Genomic DNA, 18,827 nt, shown 5'->3' with positions numbered 1-18,827 from the left:
AAACATTTCTGAGTGCATATTGACAAAAAAATAAAGAATCCCAAATCAATTGCACAGGGAATCCAAGGTGTTTCTGGCACTTCTCTCCCTGTTGAATTCTTGGGCAAAAAGACCTTGTAATAGAAAAAGTTTAATAGCCATGAGTTTAAGGTTATGCATTGTAGATTGCTGCCTCCAGATCAGCCTAGTGCGTTGTGGCTCCCTGAGCATCCCTGGGGAAGACCTGTGGGCGACAGAACACTGTCAGTTTGTGTATAAAGGCATCTAAGCACAAGGGGAGTGTCCTGGCTAATCTCCAACACCACAGGGCCAGCATCCTTGGGTCGTTGAATTGAACTGATAGGCCTGGTTAGCTATGATTTGCCAGGAGGAACCCTTCGTTCCCTCTCCAGGCACAATTTGGAAACCCTCTCCAAATTTAGAAGTTGAAACAAATAAATGAATCAATTTTGTTCTGCACAAACACTATAAGTTTTATACTTTTTGGTAATAAAATTTTGGATTCTTCTTACAACTGATAACAGGATGCATATTTTACATAAAAACAGTATAAACCATTCTGCTATTATGTATAACACAAACGACTGAAATAATCATCAGGGAAATGCAGATTAAAACAACCATGAGATACCACCTCACACCACAGAGAATGGCACACATCCAAAAGAACAAAAGCAACTGCTGTTGGAGAGGATGTGGGGAGAAAGGGATGCTTCTACACTGCTGGTGGGAATTCTGACTGTTTCCGCCCTTTTGGAAAACAATATGGACACTTCTTTTTTTTTAAGAATTTAAAATTTTTATTTTTAATTAGTGAATCGCTGTGAGGGTACAGCTACAGATTTATACATTTTTGTGCTCATGTTTCCCCCATACAAAGTTCGAGAACCCATCCCTTCACCAGTGCCCATTCTCCACCAACAGTAAACCCAGCGTCCCTCCCATCCCCCCCAGTCCGGTCTCCCCCCACCCCAAATTGCCACTATGGCAGGGTATTCCCTTTCGTTCTCTCTCTCTCTGATTAGGTGTTGTGGTTTGCAAAAAAGATGTTGAGCGGCCATTGTCTTCAGTCTCTAGTCTACATTCGGCACGCGTCACCCCTCCCCTGCATGACCTCCGACCACATTTTACTTGGTGTTCCCTTCTCTGAGTTGCCCAGAATGAGAGACCAGACTCCAAGCCATGAAGTCAACCTCCTAGTACTTATTTCTAATATTCTTGGGTGTTAGACTCCTAGTCTATTATTCTATATTAATATGGACACTTCTAAAAAATTAGAAATTGAGTTCCCATTTGACCCAGCAATACCACTGTTGGGAATACACCCCAGAGAAGCAAAAGAGTATAGTCAAACTGACATCTGCACTTATATGTTCATTGTAGCACTGTTTACCATAGCCATAATCTGGAAAAATCCCGAGTGCCCTAGAACAGATGACTAGTTAAAGAAACTTTGGTATATCTCTACAATGGAATACTATGCAGCTATTAGAAAAAATGAAGTCATGAGCTTTGCATATAAGTGGATCAACATGGAAAGTATCATGCTGAGTGAAATGAGTCAGAAAGAGAGAGACAGACATAGAAAGATTGCACTCATTCTGTGGAATATAAAATAACAGAGTAGGAGACTAATATGCAAGAATAATAGAAATAAGTGCCAGTAGTTTGGCTCCATGGCTTGGAAGCTGGTCTCACATGTTGGAGAAAAAGGCAGCTCAGATAGAGAAGGGAACACCAAGTAAAATGTGGTTGGAGATCTCGCTCGGGAAGGGAGATGTGTGCTGAAAGTAGACTAGAGACTGAACACAATGGCCAATCAATACCCCTATTACAAACCACAACACCCAATTGGAGAGAGAGAACAAAAGGGAATGCCCTGCCACAGAGGCAGGGTGGGGTGGGGTGGCGAGATGGGATTGGGGGGTGGCAGGGATACTGGGTGGAGAATGGGCACTGGTGGAGGGATATGTTTGCGAACATTGTATGAGGGTAAAGCAAGCTCAAAAATGTGTAAATCTCTATCATTACCCTCATTGTGACTCACTAATTAAAGAATAAATTTTAAAAAATTTAAAAAAAGAAACTGAAATATAAATTAAAATGGGAAATATGTATACTCTTCTGAAATAGTGTTGCATAGTTTTTAAAGCAACATTATACACATTCTTCTCGAGGAAACCTGGAAAATTCTGAAGAATAAACGTTATGTTGAGATAGGTAACAAATATCAATAAATTTAAGAAAAATAAAATCATATCAATATTTAAGAAAATTGAATAAAACTAAAAATTAATCAGAGAAATGCTTAATGTAATCACAAATATATGGAGATTAAGCTATATGGTCCTGAACAATAACTGATCAATAAAAAAAAGAGGAGGAATGAAAATAAACTGGAGACATAGGAAATGGAACATAATGACCTTCCTAAACTTCTGGGTCGCAGTAAATGTGAAAGTATGAGGCCCATCCTCATAAAAAAATAAAAGCTTAAATGTATGATCTAGATGTTTACTTTAAAAGTTCTTTAAGTAAAAGCAAAAATCAGCATTATAAAATAAATATTTTTTAAAAACCCTGTATACAGGAAGTTTAAGAGATGGTTCTTTGAAATGACAACTAATATTGACAAGTGTTTAGCAATAGTCAAGAAATAAGAGCACCTCCATCCAAAAGTTGTCTAGGAAATGACTTGAGGGTCTGGAACACACGTTTCTTATGGAGGAGATTCCTGTACACTTTCTAGCACTGCACAGTGCTCCAGGAACTTACAGGAGTGACCCAGGAGTATTTTGTAAATATCACCACTTGTGCATCAAACCCCCCAAATAAATAATATTATATTAGCCACTAGCAGTGTAAAGATTGATGTCCTCTAAGTCTTTTATCTCAGTTCCCTTATGCCTTTGGTCAAACATTTCTGTCCAGTACCAGCTCGTCAGATTGCTGATCTCTTGCATTTTGTGATCTCTGATACTCCCCCTTCCTGACATATTAGAAATGTTCCTTAGGTCAAATGTCCACAATTCTGACTTCTGTAGAGTTGAGATAATGGAAAATCTTCTCATTCCTTGAATATGGAAAACTTCATTGAATTTGCTCATCATGATGCCTCACAGGATGTTGTGCAACCATTTGATGTTTATATGTTCTTTGTGTTGATACCCCAGGAACACTTACAAAACTGATATTTTTGGCCATCTTGAGAATCTCTTCAAAATGAACAATTTAAATATCCACAGCCTGTTGTGTCAACTATGTTCAGATAAAGCTAGAAAGAGAAAAAGGATGAGATAGTAAACTGAAATGATCCTAAACCAATAAAAGAAATTTAATTAATGTTTTTATAAAGTAGATTTTAGACATAGATGGTTTCATGTATGAGTTTGCCCATAATCTAAGGAAAGAAATAGTACCACTTAACTGTGACTAGAAATTTCTTGCACAATTTTTTGAGTTCTTGTTTTCCTATTTCTATTTTCACTTATCTTTTAAAATTATTTTTAGATTATCATTTCTAGACTTGGTTATTTGACTAAACTATCTTTAACAAATCAACCTGTGTCTACATACATAAAGTGTGTCAATACACTTGAACTAAGAAAAAGCTTTAGTATTTGTAAGTTCTCTCTTTCCCTGACTGAACAGTTAAAAGATGGTGAAAGAAGTGACGCCTTTGGCAGGTATCAATATTGAACCTACTGGGATGCTTGTATGCACTAAAAGAAGCTTATATAGACTAAAAGATCCTGATCAAATCTGAACCCTACTGACTTTTCAGGACTGTGCTAGGCTATGATAGGGGTATGAGCACTGTAGCACTGTGCTTCCATTGTTCATCGATTTGCTCTAGCAGGCACCAGTAGTGTCTCCATTTTGAGACATGTTGTTACTGTTTTTGGCATATCAAATAGCCACGGGTAGCTTGCCAGGCTCTGCTGTGCGGGGAGCTTGAGAGTTACTCTTGAGAGCTAGCCGAGCTCTCTGAGAGGGGTGGAAGAATAGAACCTGGGTCGGCCACCTGCAAGGCAAACGCCCTACCTGCTGAGCTATTGCTCCAGGTCTATGAGAGGGAAAAACAAGTTGTATATCTTCTGTGCTATTGGAAATGGTTTTTTTGGGGGGATACAAGAATCATATGCAAATGGTCTCTCTGCTGGGAGTCTGAAAGTGGCCCAACTCCACCTCCAAGATGAGGGATGTGTGGCACTATATGTTAGATATAGAGAAACTCTGTTAGATACAGATGGCCGATTCTCTGAATATTTATATCACATAACTGTGTCTATTTGTAGGGACACTTAGATCTTTATTAAGGAAGTAGGAGTTTGTAACTGAGGGCGATACTGATCTGTTGTCTGAGTGATTCAGTCACTCCAATTGTGTATCAATATCTAGGATTCTATATGCATTATTATTTTGTTGCAATATACAAAGTGATAACAACAGTGAACATGTGCTATGCATCTGAGTCCTTAAGCATGATTGACCTCATTCATAGTTAATGAATGCTTCATAATGATTTACTTTTCACTCTTTGAATTTTATAACTGCTGGAACATAGGATGAGGGAAGTTACTTCACTTTTGTAGTGTCAACAGTGAATGACTGTTGGATCACTCATCCAGCCCTGGTTGACCTATGCAATGGCTGGTGTTGGAGCAGATCAGCAATTTCTGCTTACACCAGAATTGGGCAGGCAGGGAGCAGCCAGATTTCCCTGATTCTTTGGGCTCTCTCTCAGGTGGCCAAAGCAGCTCAGTCCCTCCAGCCCCTGCAGGAGCTATTCCCCAAGGTCCGATTGGACTGGAGGCAATTACTCTACTTTCTCTTCTTAACCAGGAGCTTAGGGAAATTTGCTTGCTCTTCTCTATAAGATCCACAAAGTGGTGCTCTTCTTATTGTTCTGGGTATCAGAACAGAAAGTTCAGGAGGTGAGAGGCTTATTGATACTTCTTTCTACTTTTTTTATTCTGATATCTATGATAGAAGGTGGTGACTGAGAAACTATATGGGAAGGTGCCTGAGCTATCCACGAGTGCTGAGGCCACAGTGAGGAGTGAGGTGTGAATTCTAGGAGAGCAAGATGTGTCTCTGTGTGTTTAGAAAGCTGTGTGATTTGTATGTGAGTCTGTGTGCTGATTCCTGCTGATATGATGTGAATATTTGTATATTTCCTCAAAAATTATGTTTAATATGTGTGATATATCTCCTTATATAGAAAGGAAAATGGAGAAAAACACAAGGAGCTAAGATGAGACATGAATGTAGAGACTGTGGAAGATGCATGATATACATGATTCTACTCTTTCCTCTCATTGATCAGAAATCATGGAGCCAAATAAATTTCCATTAAGTACTCGAAGTAGAGTTCTGAGTGTGATTTGGGATGTGTGGTCAAAACCTGCTCTGTTCTCCTTCAGTGACTTACATATTCTCCAATATTAGATATTGTAGATCTAATATTTAAATATGAGACTGAAGTGTCTGATTAGACAAATTTGTGTCCTGCTACAGAGGGCAATTTTCTAAATTTTCCAATAACCAACATGGGAAAAAAGGTTCAAAATACTTAGTGATGTGAGATCAATATTGACTTATTGAGTATTTCATGCTTTATTATACTGTTTGTATCTACTCATGTCTTTGTAAAAGTAGTGGTGGTGTAAGTGAATGACTAGGAAGCACCGATCTCATCACCAGTGCATGTCTAGTGGACTATCAATAGTGATTACATTACTGCACTGATTAAATATGATCATGTGTTTTTCTACCTCTAGGAATGTATCACATAATACCTACTGTGCCAGTGCCTCAATAGGTAATATTAGGATATGATCTTAAGACTTATTCTTACATATCTATATCTGAAATAGTTTACACTTATAAAAGGTAGATATATGATCACAATAAAATATCAAAACTAAAAGAAAAACGTACACAAGTTATTTAGTATCATGTGTGGCATACAATAAGTTCTAAAAATATGAAGTATAACCATAATCTCTTCCAATTAAAGTGTTATTGTCATTAAGATTCTTATTTCTCCAATGTCTGTATAAACATAGGTTAAAAGCTGAGGAATTTTAAAAAAACTCCTATACAGGCCCTTCTTACAATCTTGGACACAGCCTGACATTTCCACCTTATGCTGAGTTGCCTTCTGAGATCTTGCCTGCATCAAATCTCCCACAACGGTCTGCTAATTTTCTTCTAGTTTCTTCCAGGGAGGACATACACAGAACATGTCCATGAGCATCCTGGCCTTGATTGAAGGCTCAAGTCATTGGCATTCCAGGTGGACATGAACCAGAATAGCCAGTGTCCCTAAGGAATATAATGGTTCCTAGTGGACTTGTTCATCTTCTCCTGTACCTGAATACAAAGGTCAGTATGGTTCATTCTTGGCCATATGTGTTTGGCAATTCTAAGATCTAACTTAGAGCTTCTAAGGGAATATTGAATTTGGAGTCTACCATCAGAGACCTGTGGGTCAAAGGTTTTTCCACTTGTGTCTAAATTATCAGGTTTTTCATATCTTTGAAATGATGCTGCCATATATAACATTTAAGTTGCCATGTATATCAGACCGCATCAAATTCATATTTATTTGAAATTAAAGTATTCAAAACACATGGGATTATATGATCTATAAATATGATTCTTTAGATGAGAAGTGATATTACAAAGCATATCTGGTTATCATAACAAAAAGAATTATGAGAATAATATACAGTGGTTAGGAGTTGGATTATCCCTAAAAGATATATTTTCACCTATTTTACTTATGAATGAATAAAACTTTGCCCATTTAGATAACGTATCTATTGTTCCTAGGTTATTAAAATGATTAAATGCTGCTTCTTTGTGCTCTGCTGAGGTTTTATAAATAAAACTGGACATAATATATGCCCCAAACAGTAACAACAAGTCTCACAATGGAGACATTACTAGTGCCCGCTTGAGCAAATCAATGAACAACGGGATGACAGTGATACAGTGATATAGATCCCTTGGAATGATGTTTGCATAGTGTCTATAAAGGATCAATATCTGCCACTGTTATTAATGTTGGTAGTCACTTTTGGTAAGAAAATACTATTGGGATATCTCTGACCAGTGCTCATCCAGCAATTTTCATGGTAGTTATTCTATCCCAATGTAGTTTCACATTATTTTAAAGGTAAATGGTGGAAATTATCTCCTGATGTTCAGGTATTTTGCTTTGTGTTTCTTTTTTGTGGCACATCCTGCTGTACCTGAGCTTACTCCTGGCATTGTTCAGAGAGCCATCTGTGGTCCTGGGGATTGAACATCAGTATGCCACATGTACTACATCTCTGGATTTCCATATCTTTATGTTGTCACTGTCATGTCACTGCCATCCAGTTGCTCATGGAGTTGCTCGAGTAGGCATCAGTAATGTCTCCGTTGTGAGAAATGTTACTATTTTTGGCATATCAAATTTTGTGGGGACGAGATACTCTCAGTAGCTTGCCGGGTTCTCAGAGAGGAACGGAGGAATTGAACCCTGGTCGGCCGCATGCAAGGCAAACGCCCTACCTACTGGCTATCACTCCAGCCCATCTTTATGTTATCATCATAAATTACTAAGATTGACCAGGCAAGACACAAAGTATATGTTCAATCAATACTGAGACCATGTTAAGCTCAGAGAACTTTATGTAGTCGCTGGGACACACAGATGCAGTTTGATGATTTTTTTTTTTTGAGAAAAAGAAAATTATCCTTCTGTTCAAGAAGGAAATCTTGTTAGGGATATTTAAGTGATATATCATTGGCGTTTGAATGGTACAGACTATGGTTTATGCGACCTCTGGTTTGAGAAATAGACAGGAGAATTGTTAAATGTAACACTTTCATATAAAATGGCATTATTATAATGTTATGGCTGTAAAAGTTCCAGACTTTTCTCTCTTTATTCATTCCCAGCAGAAACATGAGCAGCATACAAAGAAATAATACGACCACTGTGTCTGAATTTCTGCTTATGGGACTCCCTATACCTCCAGAACATCAGGGTTTGTTCTTCACCTTATTCCTGGTCATGTACCTGGCCACAGTGGTGGGGAACCTGCTCATCATCCTGCTCATCCGGATGGACTCTCGTCTCCACACCCCCATGTACTTCTTCCTCAGCCACTTGGCTTTCACTGATGTCTCCTTCTCATCTGTCACTGTGCCCAAAATGTTGATGGACATGCAGAGAATTCACAAATCCATCCCCTATGCAGGGTGCATGTCACAGGTATATTTTTTCATATGGTTTGGTAGTGTCGACAACTTACTTCTTGCAGTGATGGCCTATGACAGGTATGTGGCCATCTGTCAGCCACTACACTATACCACGATCATGAGGCAAAAGAAATGTGCCTCATTAGTTTCTGCATCCTGGGTCTACGCTTGTCTCCGCTCTCTGTTGCACACCCTCCTCTTGGTTCGAGTGTCCTTTTGTGATAACATTACCATCCCCCACTTCTTCTGTGAACTCCCTGTTCTCTTGAAGATGAGCTGTTCAGATGTCTCACTCAATGAATGGGTTCTCTTCATTGAGGTTGGAATAGCTGTGTTCCTGCCTTTTATCACTATTGTGGGCTCTTATATTCGCATATGGGCCACTGTGCTGAAGGATCCTTCAGCTAAGAGATTCTTCAAAGTCCTTTCCACCTGTGGTTCCCATCTCCTTGTTGTGTCTTTATTCTATGGAACCATTGCAGAAGTATACGTTTTCTCCTCACCATCTGTGTCCAGTGCTAAAGAAATAGCTGCTTCTGTGATGTATATGATAGTCACCCCCATGTTGAACCCTTTCATCTATAGCCTGAGAAACAGAGATATAAAACAGGCCCTAATATTATTTGTGAACAGAATGAAGTCTTGTAGCTCAAATAACTTAATATGAATGTGTTTTTAAATATACAGTCAGATGAAGATGAAAGCTACTATCTCAGCTCTGATGCTCTTAGTGTTCTGATGAAACTTCTTCATCCAAGTATCACAGTGGTTGGGATTCTCACGTCACATTCTGCTGACATTCCTCAGACAGATTTCATTACTCCGTCAGATTTCACTGACTGGGGGATGGATGTTCATACCAATGCATAGCGTTCATGGTGCCGTATTTCAGCTTGTTGAGTTTAGGAATGGAATAGTGGTAAAGATGATAACTGGCAGGAATGAAAAAGAATTTTCTCTGTTTTCACAGCTTCATGAGAGACCAGCCTAAATTTCTTCAGATTCTTGGCATCAAATAAAGAAGGTAGCAGAAAAAAATGCTGCTTATATAAGTCAGATTTCTAATATTTTCAATTCTGTCATCCCTAGTAGTAAGTTTTCAGTGACTCCTAATTTCATTTCCTTATAAGTATGGGTTCTTCTTTGGGCAGAGCAGCTCAAAATTGTCAGACCTATTCTTTTAAAAGTTAGGTTCACCTAACTTTTAAATTACAAATCAAAAATTACAGGAGTGACTCTGGGGTCACTCTCTGCACTGGTTGTGATAGACATTTTAAAAATTCTGGTTTATATAAATGTACTTGTTCAATGAATATATACTACTATAAAAGTTATTCATTTTTTATTTATTTTGTGTTTTCGGTCACACCACGGTGCTTAGGTGTTACACCAGCTCTGCACTAGGAATTACTCCTTACATAGCTTGGGGGACTATATGGGATGCCAGAGGCTGAATCCAGGTTCACCACATGCAAGGCAGACACCCTACATGCTGTAATATTGCTCTGGTCCCTATAAATCATGCAGCTTTTGAAAATACACTCTATTTAATATTTCCTTTAACTATAAGAATTATATCTTTAGAAATTTTAGAATGTTTAGATCTTCATCCATGAAGTATGATTTTGAAAGATACATTTAGAAAAATTCAACACTCTACACCTGAAATTTATGCACTACATTAATGTTTTGATACAATAGTATGAAAATGGATGTCAAAGGAACAGCAAAATACTATAACTGTCTTACTGGAAAGGTTATGGTGTCATGTTTGTGTATGCTTATATAATTACAAGGATTGGGATTGTGTTTATAGTAAACGTGATTTTTAACATATGAGAAATAACACACACAAGAGTTATATATGCTTAGGTATTAGTTATATATACATATAAACATGTAAATAAGTAAATACAAATAATTGCCATATATTTATATGATTCATCTGTATATACTAAATAAATTAAATTATTCTATGAGAGGTTCTTATGTTTTCTACTGTGTTATTTCCTCTCCACTCAATTTTTCTCTCATTTATTCATACTTTAACTCAATCTTTTTTTTAGTTTTCTTTTTGGGGGCTACACCCAGAGGTGTCCAGGGCTTACTCCTGGCTCTGCACTCAAGGATGAATTGTGGTGTACTTGGAGAACCATATGGGGTCCCAGGCATGGAACCTGGGTCGGCTGCCTGAAAAATAAAAGCCCTAGTCACAGTATTATCTCTCTGTTCCCCTAACTGATTTTGTGGGTTTTTTTATCATATATATTGGGCAATTGCCCAATTGGTTCATTTTCAGTGGACACATATTTCCCATTCCTTTCCTTAGCACAGCAGGTAGGGTGTTTGCTTTGAATGCTGCTGACCCAGGTTCAATTCCTTCACCCTTCCAGGAGAGCCTGGCAAGCTACCAAGTGGTCTCGCCCGCCCGGCAGAGCCTGGCTAGCTACCCATGGCGTATTTGATATGCCAAAACAGTAACAACAAGTCTCCCAATGAAGATGTTATTGGTGCCTGCTCTAGCTAATCCATGTACAATGGGACGACAGTGCTACAGTGCTACAGTGCTATCATATATATGCAAGAACCCCTCACATTTAAAGAGAATAACCATTTTCCCCACAAATTATTTCTATGTAAGTTGTCGATAAACCTTGAAGATAACACAATATGTGAGATATGCCTAGCACAAAAACACAAATATTACTGATGTCATTTCTATGTGTCATCTTTACAAACAAAATGCCATAATCTTTCCCAGGTGAGAGGGAAGAAGGAGTGGAAATCACTGTTGAAATGATGCTAAGCATCAACACTGGATGATGGAAAAGTTCAGTAATCTTTGGTAATCATTGCAAAACAATGTCAACACACTTCAAGCCAAACTCAAATTAAATTAAAGTGGTTCTGTTGTTAAATGTTATACATAGTTTGCCATAAAACCATAGTAGAGAAATGAAGAAAAGATATCCCACATGAACACTTACCATGAAAGCTGGAGTGGCTTAAATTTCAGACAAAGTTGGCCTAAGAGGAAGATAAAAATACTTAGAGATACATTCTATAAAAAGGAAGAGTTAACAAAACCAACTGGTGTTTGCGCTCATGTGGGGAGAAAGAAACTCTCCTTCACTGCTGGTGGGAATGCCGACTCGTTCAGCATTTTTGGAAAACAATATGGACGATTCTCAAAAAATTTAAAATTGAGCTCCCATTTGACCCAACAATACAACTCCTGGAAATATATCCCGGAGAGGCAAAAGGGTATAGTAAAAATGACATCTGTATTTGTATGTTCACTACAGCACTGTTTACAATAGCCAACACCTGGAAAAAAAACTGGAGTTCCCAAAAACAGATGACTGGTTAAAGAAACTTGGTACATCTACACAATGGAATACTATGCAGCTGTTAGAAAAGATGAACTCATGACATTTGCATATAAGTGGATGAACATGGAAAGTATCATGTTGAGTGAAATGAGTCAGAAAGAAAGAGACAGACATAGAAAGATAGCACTCATATGTGGAATATAAAGTAGCAGAATGGGAGACTAACACCCAAGTGTAGTAAAGATAAGAACCAGGAGGTCTGCCATACAGCTTGGAAACTGGCCTCACATGCTGGGGGAAAATACATCTGAGATTGAGAAGGGAACACCTAGTAGAGAATGTTGGGAGGACCCACTCAGGTTGAAAGCTGCATGCCAAAAGTAGACTATAGATTGAATACGATGGCCACTCAATACCTCTATTGCAAACTATAACATCTTTCAGGAGATGGAACAAAAGTGAATTCCCTGCTGCAGCAGCAGGTTGGGGTGGTGGGGGTTGGGGTGTGTTGATGGGAGGGATACTGGGGACATTGGTGGAGGAGAACGGGCACTGGTGGAGGGATGTAAACAAAATGCAAACATGAAAGTTCATAAGTTCATAAGATTGTAACCATACCTCCCGGTAACTGCAGGAGTTGTGGGAATGTATTTTACTATTTGTACCTCCAAATAACATCCTCAAGTTCCTCAAGTCACCCACTTTTCTTGGAAAGTCTACTCTGTTTCTTAGTTATCCGTACATCAAAGGAGCCCAAAGGACCCCGCCCCAGCAGCTCACGGCTGCTCTCCACACGCTCAGATGGAGCCTCACCCATGAGTGAATCTATTCCTGGACATCTCATACTTTACACCACTAATATTCCAAGACTAGCACACCACATTTTTGAGGCTTAAAGTAGAAGGGAAATTGTAGGGGAATATATATCTTATATATATATGCACATATATATATAAATATATGCACACAAGGCTCAACCTTTACCAACATGTTAGTTATCTCTTATAGAAGGGATTAATGGCTTCTGGATGAAATACAACAATTTCCATATATCTTCCTCTAAGAAACCTTTTTTGGATCGTTTCTTTAGCGGATTATTCATAACAATACAAAATCAATTATTTTGGTTCTGCCTTGGGGGCAGGGGTTGGGGTTCAGGATGGAAACATCCAAAATATGTTGTTGGAAAGGTTTAATGGTGGTGGTATTGGTATTCGAATATTAAATGTAATCAAATGTAATCAAATATTGTAAACGTGTATCACTTGTCATCCCGTTGATCTTCCATTTGCTCGAGCAAGAGCCAATAACATCTCCATTCATCCCTGTCTTGAGCTAGTGTAGCCCAATGGTATCTGCTTGCTCCAGGAGCACCAAGAGCATCAATTAGTTCAGGGTTTTGACGAAGAAGTCTGACCATCTCGTAGGTGGGCGGCCACACAGTCTTTTGATGTCCTATGGAATCCAGTCGGTAATAGTTCTAGTACAGCTGTCGTCTCTAAATCGCATTATGTGTCAGGCCCATCTAATTTTCGACACTTTGGCAAACTTTGACAATCCCTGATTCTTGATTGTTGATAGAGGTCGGAACTCTGGATTCCTTTTCTCACTTGAGTGAAACATGATACTCCAAATATAGGTCTTTCTATTCCTCTTCTGGATACCCAAATAGCATTCTTGTCCTTTTTTCATAGGACCCTGGTCTTTGAGGCATATGTTAGTGCAGGAAGAATGGTGGAGTTGAAGAGATATGCCTGGAGCCGAATATTCTTAATTTTCTTAACAACTTCCTTGACGCTCTTGAAGGTGTTCCATGCTGCTTTCTTCCTCCTGCACAGTTCTGTTGCCAAGTCACATTACTCATGTTGAGTTCTCGACCCAGGTACACACAGCTGCTGCATTTGGAGATGTTAGTTCCATTGAGAGCAAATGTAACATCAGGGACTAGCTTGTTTTTCATGAACATTGTCTTGGTGAGATTCAACTGTAGTCCGACCTTTCCACACTCATGGTCAAAGTCAGCCAGACTTTATGCCGTTTGGCTAATATTGGGTGTTATTAGAACGATGTCATCAGAGAAGCAGAGTTGGTTCAGTTGCCAACTGTCTATCTTCACCTATTCTTTCCCATCCCAGTCTTCGCATGACGTTCTCGAGGGTGGAACTGAAGAGTTTCAGTGAAATGGCACCACCCTGCAAAACCCCTCTCTTTACGTCAATAATTACTTCCTTGTAGAATGGTGAGATCCTGGTGGTGAATCTGTCATACAGCTTACAGAGGATCTTGATGTACTGACTTTGAACACTCTGTTTAGCTAGGGCTTCGATGAATGCTTCAGTCTCAACAGAATCTAAGGCCACCTTTAAATCAATGGATGTTAGACAGAGTGGCATCTTGAACTCTCAAGAAACTTTTATGATCTTGGTCACTGTGTGGATATGGTCGATCATGCTAAATCCTTTTTGGAACCCAGCTTGCTCACATGGTTGTCCTTCATCTAGTGTTTTGCCTATTCTATTCAGGGTGACTAGAGTGAACAACTTGTAGACAACAAACTACAGGCAGATTTGGTGCTAGTTGCTGATGTCATGAATGTCTCTTTTCTTGTACAACAGACTGGTCCTGCTGGTTTTCTATTAGGATGAAACCTTGCATTCAGACAGGTAGCATGTGAACAGCCTAGCCAGTGTATTGATGAGAACTGGCAGCAGATTCTTCAGGTGTTTGGTCTGACATTACTGGACTGGGTGCTCTACATGTCTTTACCAATGAAATGGTGTATCGGATTTTGGAAGGGAGGACATTTGGAACGACATATCCATCCTGCGGATTTTGGTATGTGGGCTGGTGGACGTGGCTGTCAAAGAGATCCAAGTAGAAGTCGTGAATAATCCTCTCCATTGCCCTTCTGGAAGATGTGATAGATCCATCAGGAAGTCGGAGGGCAGTCATCTTGGTCTTGTAGTTGGCAAAGGACAGACGAGCGTTGAGAATGCTTTTCCCAGCTTCTGCCACATCGACCAACACTGCTGCTCTTTTCTCTTTGAGATCTTCCTTTATCACTTTTCTGCACTGCTTTGCGAGCTCAGATGTTAGCTTGTGATTGCCTGAGGCTTGTGCCAAACCAGGTTGATGAATGAGCTCGAGAGTTTCCAAAGACAGGCGTCTGTTAGTGGCTTTCTCACTCTTGGCATTCCTTGTGCAGTCATGGTGGTGCTGAACCACTCGATCATATTCCTCGTCGATGTTGTCAATGACAGCATCTTCCCACATTGTCACAATAGTGCCAAAAAGCTCCCAGTTGGTGGTCACTCTGGGAGTTCTTTTCTTAAACTTAAATTTTGCAGTCCTTTCTTCCCACTCTGTGAAGTAGAATTTTGCATGAAAGAGGCGGTGGCACAATTCTGTTTGGAATTTTGGGACAACAGCGACATTGGTCAGGCAAAACCATTGATTGAATATGATGTGGTCAATATTGTTGTGGAACTGTCCACTAGTAGACTCCCATGTACAACGTTTAGATTCAGCCTTCTGGAACTGTGAGTTACCATGGATAATCTTGGTCAACATGATCAACTCAGACAGTCTCTCACCCTGTTCCTTCCATTCTAGGCCATTGGTCCCGATTTGGAGTTCTTCGTGCAACCTTCTCGGTACTATCTTGTCATTGAAATCACCGATAATGATCTTGTAGAAGGTGTGGTCTTCTTTCTAGACCACAAAAATACCTCATCAGCCAACCTCCACTACCGCCACTTACCCAGCCACACTGGAAAGTGGCCACGCTCCAGGCAACTTTTCAGACACTCGGGCTAAACTTCACGCATGAGTTAAGCCCCACAGAACCAAGTAAAGCAGAACTTTGTGACCTTGGTCTCCAGGTTTAATGGGATCCTGAAACAGAGTGGCACCCTGAAACAGAGATCCACTGTGTGCTTCCTCTAATCTCTGGTGCCCCAAGGATCATACCTAGATGACCCCACCAGACCGGGGCCAGATAAATACCTCATAGGCCAACCACCACTACCTCCACTACCCAGACACTGCCAGGCTCCAGGTCACTTTCTGGACACTTGGGCCAAACTTCATGCATGAGTAAAGCCCCACAGAACCAGGTAAAGCAGAACTTTGTGACCTTGGTCTCCAGGCTCAACTGGTCCAGGAAACCAGAGATCCACTGCCTGCATCTGCTAATCTCCAGCACCTTAGGGAGGGATCATACCCAGGAAACCCTTTCCCTACTGGGGCCATATTAATACCTCATTGGCTGACTTCCACTACCTCCACTACCCAGCTACTTTCTCGACCATCCGGCCACTCTGTGGCTGCGCAACACATCATAAGACACTTAATACACATTTTTCATAATTACCACACCATATTTGATGAGGTTCAAATATGGTGTGAACTATGGGGACATCTGTAAGGGCAATTGGAGGCCACCTTAAAAGACTCCATCCCTCTCAGAGAGCCCGTCAAGCTACCGAGGGTTTCCCATCTACATGACAGAGCTTGGCAAGCAACCGTGGTGTATTCCAAAACAGCAACAACAATGGGCCTCATTCCCCTGACACTGAAAGAGTCCCCAGTATGGCAGCTTTAAGAAGGATGAGCAAGGAGAGGGTGATAAAATCTCAGGGACTAACTAGACTGTCAAAAAGAAGAGGGACTCAATGATTGTCTGTAATTTCAGTGCACATACACTGGCATCGGAGCATCCATTGAGGACCTGATGGTGCAAACGCAGAAGATCAAGTACAACATCACTGGTCTGACCAAGACGAGAAGACATCTATCACATCATGCCATTTTCAACACTGGAGAAGAACTGTTCCTTGAAACATGCGACAATTGAGGTGTCAGTCATGTCGGAGTCCTTGTCAACAAGAACTTGGCTATTAACATTGATTCATTCGAATGCCTAACAACCTGAATTGGGTGATTATGCTTGAATAGCTGTGGCTCACTGCTGGCAGATTCTATCTTCATCGTCTATGCACCAACATCCAACTACAGTGAAGAAGAAATTGAGAAATTCTACATGGAGCTGGAGAAGTTCTACTGTGAACTACTTTATAAAAATAAAATTAAATTAAAAAAAAGAATTCTTTCTTATTTTTCAGTATGTGAATTCAAAGAAATTGGTTCAAAGTTTTCATGTGTTATATCATTCTCCATTTCACTGCCTTGAGAGGCAGTTGTAAGTAACTGTTTATAAATTCTTTTAATTTTTAATTATCTTAAAATAAGTAAAAAGATATTGAGACTTTCTTTAACACATGTATTACTTTGATGTATATTATTTAATATTTTACAGCCAATGTAATATACAAATGTCTAAACATTTATATCTAGTTTAATTTTACTGTAGTCAGAGAGCAAACTCTGTGTGATTTATAATGTTTTAAATATGGGTGTGTTTTATGACTTTGGATATTTGTTCTTAATATGATAAAATATGCTCCCTGATCTTCTTGGGTGAGTATTTAATAAACATAATTAGGTCCATCCAGTTGATACACTTTACTATTGATGTTTCGCTACATCCTTGTTTTTATCTGCTGGAACATCAGTTATTTATGTTGGAGTGCTAAAATCTTTAATCAAACTGAATTTTTGTCTACCTATCACCTTTATGTTAGATTTTGATAGTCTGAGTCATGTGTATACACATTTATTGTATTTTTTAAGTAACTCTTCCTTTTTATAGTATGTATCTCTAAGTATTTTTATCTTCCTCTTAGGCCAACTTTGTCTGAAATTTAAGCCACTCCAGCTTTCATGGTAAGTGTTCATGTGGGATATCTTTTCTTCATTTCTCTACTATGGTTTTATGGCAAACTATGTATAACATTTAACAACAGAACTACTATAATTTAATTTGAGTTTGACTTTAAGTGTGTTGACATTGTTTTGCAATGATTATCAAAGATTACTGAACTTTTTCATCATCCAGTGTTGATGCTTAGCATCATTTCAACAGTGATTTCCACTTCCTGCTTCCCTCTCACCTGGGAAAGATTATGGCATTTTGTTTGTAAAGATGACACATAGAAGTGACATCAGTAACATTTGTGTTTTTGTGCTAGGCATATCTCACATATTGTGTTATCTTCAAGGTTATTAACATCTTACATAGAAATAATTTGTGGGGAAAATGGTTATTCTCTTTAAACCCCTAACAGGGTTTGTATATATATGATAGCACTGTAGCACTGTTGTCCCATTGTACCTGAATTTGCTCGAACAGGCACCAATAACATCTTCATTGTGAGACTTGTTGTTACTGTTTTGGCATATCAAATACGCCATGGGTAGCTTGCCAGGCTCTGCCGTGCGGGCGAGATACACTCGATAGCTTGCCAAGCTCTCTGAGAGGGGCTGAGGAATCAAACCTGGGTCAGCAGCATTCAAAGCAAAAGCCCTACCTGCTGTGCTAAGGAAAAGGAATGGGAAATATGTGCCCACTGAAAATGAACCAATTGGGCAATTGCCCAATATATATGATAAAAAAAACCCACAAAATCAGTAAGCGGACCAGAGAGATAATACTGTGACTAGGGCACTTATTTTTCAGGCAGCCGACCCAGGTTCCATGCCTGGGCCCGCATATGGTTCTCTAAGCAAAGCCAGGAGGAAGCCATGGACACTCCTGAGTGTACCGACCAAAATGAAACCTAAAAAACAAAAGAATAAGTTAAAGGGTGAATAAATGAGAGAAAAATTGAGTTGAGAGAGTATAACACAGTAGAAAACATAAGAACCTCTCAGAATAATTTTATTTATTTAGAATATACAGATGAATCACATAAATATATGGCACTTATTTGTATTTACTTATGTACATGTTTATATGTATATGTAACTAACACCTAAGCATATATGACTCTTGTGTGTGTCATTCTCATATGTAAAAAAAGTCACATTTACTATAAACACAGTTAGCAATTCATGTAATTATACAAACATACACAAACTTGACACCATAACCTTTCAGTAAGACAGTCATAGTTGCTTGCAGTTCCTCTGATGTCCATTTCCATACGATGGTACAAAAACATTAATTAAGTGCATAAATTTCAAACATAGATGTTGAATTTTTCAAGATGTATCTTTCTAAATCAAACCTCATGGATGAAGATATAAAACATTCTAAAGTTGTCAAAGAAATAATTATTACAAGCAAAGGAAATATTGAATAGAGAGTGTATTTTCAAAACCTGCATAATTTATAGG

At 39.1% G+C, this 18,827-nt stretch overlaps 1 protein-coding gene across 1 annotated transcript in view; it reads left to right on the top strand.

The window, feature by feature from the left end:
• The first annotated feature begins 7,963 nt into the window (after window positions 1-7,963).
• LOC129401927 (olfactory receptor 1J4-like) overlaps window positions 7,964-18,827 on the top strand; it is a 68,210-nt gene continuing 57,346 nt past the window's right edge. The window contains exon 1 of the mRNA XM_055125224.1: window positions 7,964-8,469. Within this exon, the coding sequence (XP_054981199.1) occupies window positions 7,964-8,469 (506 nt within the window). The remainder of the gene's footprint in view (window positions 8,470-18,827) is intronic.

Source organism: Sorex araneus, chromosome 1, assembly GCF_027595985.1.
Source record: "Sorex araneus isolate mSorAra2 chromosome 1, mSorAra2.pri, whole genome shotgun sequence".
Lineage (NCBI taxonomy): Eukaryota > Metazoa > Chordata > Mammalia > Eulipotyphla > Soricidae > Sorex > Sorex araneus.
The sequence above is the reverse complement of the archived record's forward strand: the minus strand, read 5'-3'. Positions and strand labels throughout refer to the sequence as shown.